This window comes from Austrofundulus limnaeus, unplaced genomic scaffold (genome assembly GCF_001266775.1).
Source record: "Austrofundulus limnaeus strain Quisiro unplaced genomic scaffold, Austrofundulus_limnaeus-1.0 Scaffold22, whole genome shotgun sequence".
NCBI lineage: Eukaryota > Metazoa > Chordata > Actinopteri > Cyprinodontiformes > Rivulidae > Austrofundulus > Austrofundulus limnaeus.
Genome location: NW_013952424.1, coordinates 499,512 through 504,873, shown reverse-complemented (window position 1 = coordinate 504,873; position 5,362 = coordinate 499,512). Strand labels below are relative to the sequence as shown.

Genomic DNA, 5,362 nt, shown 5'->3' with positions numbered 1-5,362 from the left:
AAACTTTTTTTAAATTAACTGGTCCATTTTAAGTGTATTTATTTGGCTAGGTACTTCTGCTTTTCTTTTTAATTATATAATTTTCGGTGCTCCATATATTCAGACTGTTTCTTGCCTCAGTGGATCTTTTTGCTTATTATCTTTTTCACACTCAGATCAGTTACAGAGTTTTGTAATGTCTTGGTCGAGGACTCTTCAGCAGTTCTGTTTCCTGCTGAAGCTGGTTTTCAACCAAGTGAATATAACATAGGTCATGCAGTTTAAATGGCTGTTCTTGCCACTCAGCAAACATACCATACTCCCCTGGTATGTGCCCCTTTACTCACAGGTTATCCACTGCTTTATTTAAAGTCTAATCAGGTTCAGTGTGTGACCTTGCTTTTTTTCAGCTGTACCATAAAGTAAGAGTGCCATAGTGGARGCTTTTTAATCTGATCAGACCACAGTAGTTTGTAAATGACTGTAAACATTTCTTTTTATCCTAACCTTGCTCATTTCTGCAGTGAATCACTTTATTATTCCCCACTTTCTAATCAGTTATTAATAATTTAATGAGATGTTTCTGAAAATTAATTTTCAGTTGTCTATTTGCAGATGTAAGCTCTTTGTTTTTATGTGACAGTAGTAAATTATCCAAGAATTTTTATTTGTTTATTTTTACACTGCCCTATAGTTGGCGATGACCTCCAATCGTTTCATCTCTGTGTGCACCCAAAGCAGATACGGAGAAGTACTCCCACAGAATAGAAATGACACTGTCTGATGTCTTTGCCCCACAGAATGGATTTTGCTGATGAAATATGATTTCATTCCCTTCACTTCATTGACTTCACTAAAACGTGTGGCTTGGTGTCTAATCCATTTCGAAAAGCCTGGGATGAATTTTTAATTGCCCAAACTTAATTAGACCATTTTGAACTATTGAGAAAAAAAAAAAGAAATTCTGACATGAATAAATAAATAGCCATTTGATTTTGCACGAGGAAGATGGTTTGCGAAACGATTCACATAATCTCGCCTGTCRCTTAGTGCTGCTGCTTTATGAGCTGCTTGTCCTTACTGCCGTTGGATGGGACTACATCACCCTCCTCAAAGGTCAGCCACCAATCAGGTGGTGGGAGCAGCTGCTCCCCCAATCGCCTCATTAAATGATTGACTGTCCCTGGTGCCTCTGCCTTTTCATTTTATTCCTACATTGTATACATGTGAAGGAGTACACTGTATGACCAAATGAATTAAGGGTTGTAATCCTATTATTTGAGCTCATTTTTCTTGTTCAACTTTGTATTTTAACTTAGAGGTGGAGGTSTCATTTTGTCTTAGAAATAGATTTTCCTGAAATAGGCAGATGGTTCTAAAGTGGGTGTGTATTTATTTGGAGCACAGACCCTACATTAATATATTGTGTTTTCTTCAGAGATGATCATTTTTAATGTATTATTCACCTTCGGTCACAGTGTGAGGATTACTGTCAGTGAGAAAGCTAAAAGCGTTACTGAGAATACAGAATAAATATAAAAAAGTGTTGCTACAATTGCAAMTAAAGGACAGTTATATGGTGCATTTTAAACATAAATGAAACCCATGTGTTGAAGAAAGTTTCACCTGAAATTCTTTACAAACCTTTGGTTCATATTAAAACACTCGAACATTCAGCATCAGCAACTGTAGATAAATACTTATATGTAACCAATGCAGAAATTTACAAAACAGTCACTTTTAATTCATATTTATTTTTTGTCCAGATGTTTGTTCAGCAAATTAAACAAATTAAACAAATTTTAAATAAAATTTGTCGATTTCTTGCACTCATATCTAGTGTGACATACCTTTTTATAGGTTTTACTTTTTTGTACTTTATACTTTGTTCTGTCTGATTTGTTGTCAGATGGAGATACACCACAATTTTAAGACTTAAAAAWACATCTTTATCTTTCTTCCTCATCTCCACAGCTGGACACTGTTTGATTATTGAGTTAGTGGTCATTGATGTTCAGCTGAGTTGGRCTGAACCAGCTGKAGAATTTAGTGACAAATTTAAAGAGTATTTATTTTAGTTTGTAATTAAGAGAGTCGAACGTTTGTTTAGGACAATATGCAATTAAAACATAAAAACATTTGATGCATTGCACCAGATTTAGCCTAAGRCTAATTTACATCTGTAGTAAGTTTGCACCCCACTTTATAACTAAATGGATAAGCTGCTCCACTTGTTTTACTGAACCTATGAGCATGGTCAAATTATTAATAACATGGTAACACGAAGTATTTGTTTTCTAATACATTTTGTGTTTTGTTTCTTTTGTTTTTTTAGGGAGAGTTTGATCGACAAACGTATTGAAAGTGCTGTCTCTCAGATGCAGTCTGTGATTGAGCTGGGCAGAGTGATTAGAGACAGGAAGACCCTGCCTGTCAAGGTATATCACCATTAACTCATTAAACACCGCTCCGCGAGGTGCACTCAAAGTACTTGGGGGGCTGTGTTAGAGTGGTTAAAAGGAGTCGTCCTGTAACCAGTGGGTTGCTGGTTCGATCCCCTGATCTATTTGTCTTAGTCGTCATGACCTTGGGCAAGACACTTCACTTTACCATCAGTGTGTGTGCAAATGGGTGAATGAAGTGTGAAAACGCTATTCGAATTCAGGCCTTTTTACTATGAGAGGAGCAAAATTTAAGTAAGAAGTTGTTTGCATTTTTTTATTTGTTTWATTTGTGTAAAGCTTTTTGTACTACATTTACTTTGTCGTTCTTGTATTGTAGAGAAAAACTGAAACCAAATCTGGATTTTGCTGAAAAACTTGCCCCAAAAAAAAAAAAAAACACAAGTCCAACATTAAATTAGCAAAAATGAAACCTTATGATTAGTTTGTAAAATACAATAATTAATTTATATTCATCAAAACATGCTGTGGTACACTGTTAACATATTTTTTTATGTGTTTCAGTACCCACTGAAGGAGGTGGTAGTTATCCACCAAGACCCAGAGGCCCTGAAAGACCTCCAGTCTCTGCAGAAATACATTCTTGAAGTAAGTGAACTCTGTAGGGTCGCAAGTTGACAGAGTTCTTTTCCTCTATAAAGAGTTTTGCTCGAATCTATTTTGGCTGATTTCCTGTTCTTTGATCAGTACTGTTAAACATACAGTTTGAGGAAACGTTTCCTAGAACCATGTTCAGATTTCAGAGCCACTTCAGAGCATGTTGACTGTATATGGAGGAGGGGTGGTGAACATCAGAGGAAGTACATCTTTACACGCTKTCAGTCGTAGTGGAAATTAGTTTCTGCCTCATTCAGAAAAGCGTGTGAAGCAGATATGTTGGAAAAAATTCCCATTTGCTTCCTCGCTTACATGAAGATATATTTAAATGGAATCAGGTAGATATTGCTTTGATGTTTCTCCAAATAAAACAAACCTAATAATTATTTTGTAGTCTTTATTCAGAAACAATTATATATATTCCATCTTTAAAATCTTATGTTGGTTTGAAAAGTTCTGCGTTAAATTTCTGCAAAATGGAATCTGTTTGGATTTATTATAAAAGCTCCGGTTTTATGTAGGTATCATTCAGCAAAAAATATACTTATTCATCAGACAGACTAATCATTAAACCATTTAATTGCAGGGGGCAAATAAACTGGCAGTTCTGCTGGAACAATGCCTGTTTCAATATTCTCATTGGCTACTTGCCTCCACATTTTCCTTATCAAGAAATATGTCACCTATAGGGTTTGTTACTATTACTTTCTCTTGAAATTCTGTTATGGCTTTAGCCAGTAAGGGCTCTATGTGATTTAGACGACAATTTGACTCCAGTTCTTGGTTCTATATGATGGTGTTGAGGACCGTTGACTTAACCTTTACAGGTTGTTACACATGACAACAGAGCTGTTGTTGGATCCTGCAGGCTTTATCTTTGTTCAAGCCTTTTATTATCCACCAGCATGTTTCTTTTCTGCTCAGGTGGAAAGGTTTTCACTACACCTTGGTAAACATGGTTTATCTGACCAAAACGGAGAGCTGCAGCCCAGAGAGAAGTTCTCGAACTCAGAGTGTGCATTGTGTATCAATCAAGTGTCATTAAGTTTTTGCTTGGGATGCAATTAATTTAATAAAGCGATTTGTTTAAAACTCCTGAAAAATGTCTGTTTGAGCTACAGAAGACACCAACACTGGTATACTTTTGGTTTTGTGATTTTGTGCTAAAGAGTAACAAAGCTTTAAAAATAGACCTTCATTAAAGTTCATTACAAAATGCTAGATGCAGCAGTTTAGAAATGCGCATTGGTCAGGCCATTGATGGCACAAATGATACTTTGTACGTCAGTTTCTTCTGGCCAAACATGCATTTGATGAACAGTCTCAATGTCAGGATGGAAAAGGTCATCCGCAAACTGGCACTAGGAGCTCTTCCATCTGAATTTCAGCTTTCCTCAGCTTTCCTTCACTGACATGCCTCTCGGTGTTGTCTCTGATGGCAGAGTCTCTACTGAGCTCAACATGCTCTGTAGAATATCAGATGAGTCACTGTTTGTGCTGACAGTAGGCTCCAGTTCATTGTAATGTGCCCGTACACTGTATGTTACCGCTTTCAAAGTCATCACACACACAATACCGAATTTATCCTGAAAATAAGCGGGTTATTTTYGTGAAATCAGTGCTCTTATTGAATCTTGTAACCTAGCTCAGATTTTTCAACCCACGCTGCCTTTTAACTTCATCACTCAGCCTGCCGCGGTGGCCTGTCTGTGCTCATTGTCAAAAAGTTAACTCTGCCAGAACTCTGCCTCAACCTGAATAGTGTGATTGACTGAAAGGAGGAGAGGATAGCAGGCCTGTCAGTAAGGTTATATTTAGGATSTCTATTGTTTCACCAGATATGATTGTATCACAGGTTTCTCTGCTTTTTGGCTGAAGAATAAAATATGGACTGGATCAGAGAAATGTTTCACTGAGAGGGGAGAAAAAAAAGCAACTCCATTTTATGGCTCATTCCCTGTTTGAGTGAATGTTTCTTTGTGATCAGTTTAGATTTGGTTTTTGAATTTGTTGCTCTGCAAACTTAGCTTTGCATGCGTATAGTTTTATCTGCATAGTTTTAATATTATTTTATTGTTAGTTTTTAGTCATTTTGTTGAAGCAACAAAGTTAGGTTCTCATGTAGKGCTGCCACAAACGATTATTGTTATAGTTGACTAATCAATTATTTTTTCCGATTAATCGACTAATCGGATCATACGTTAATTTAATATAAAACATACAGCTTATTGCGCCAGAATGCAGCTGCTATTACTGTATATAAGCATCATTAGATTTTAGCTACAGTTGTGGTCAAAAGTTTACATACACTTGTAAAAAAACAT

General features: G+C 36.3%; 1 protein-coding gene across 1 annotated transcript in view; it reads left to right on the top strand.

Moving 5' to 3' along the window:
• iars1 (isoleucyl-tRNA synthetase 1) overlaps positions 1-5,362 on the top strand; it is a 49,443-nt gene that overhangs the window by 32,292 nt on the left and 11,789 nt on the right. The window contains exons 24-25 of the mRNA XM_014004114.1: positions 2,315-2,417; positions 2,946-3,029. Of these exons, the coding sequence (XP_013859568.1) occupies positions 2,315-2,417; positions 2,946-3,029 (187 nt within the window). The remainder of the gene's footprint in view (positions 1-2,314; positions 2,418-2,945; positions 3,030-5,362) is intronic.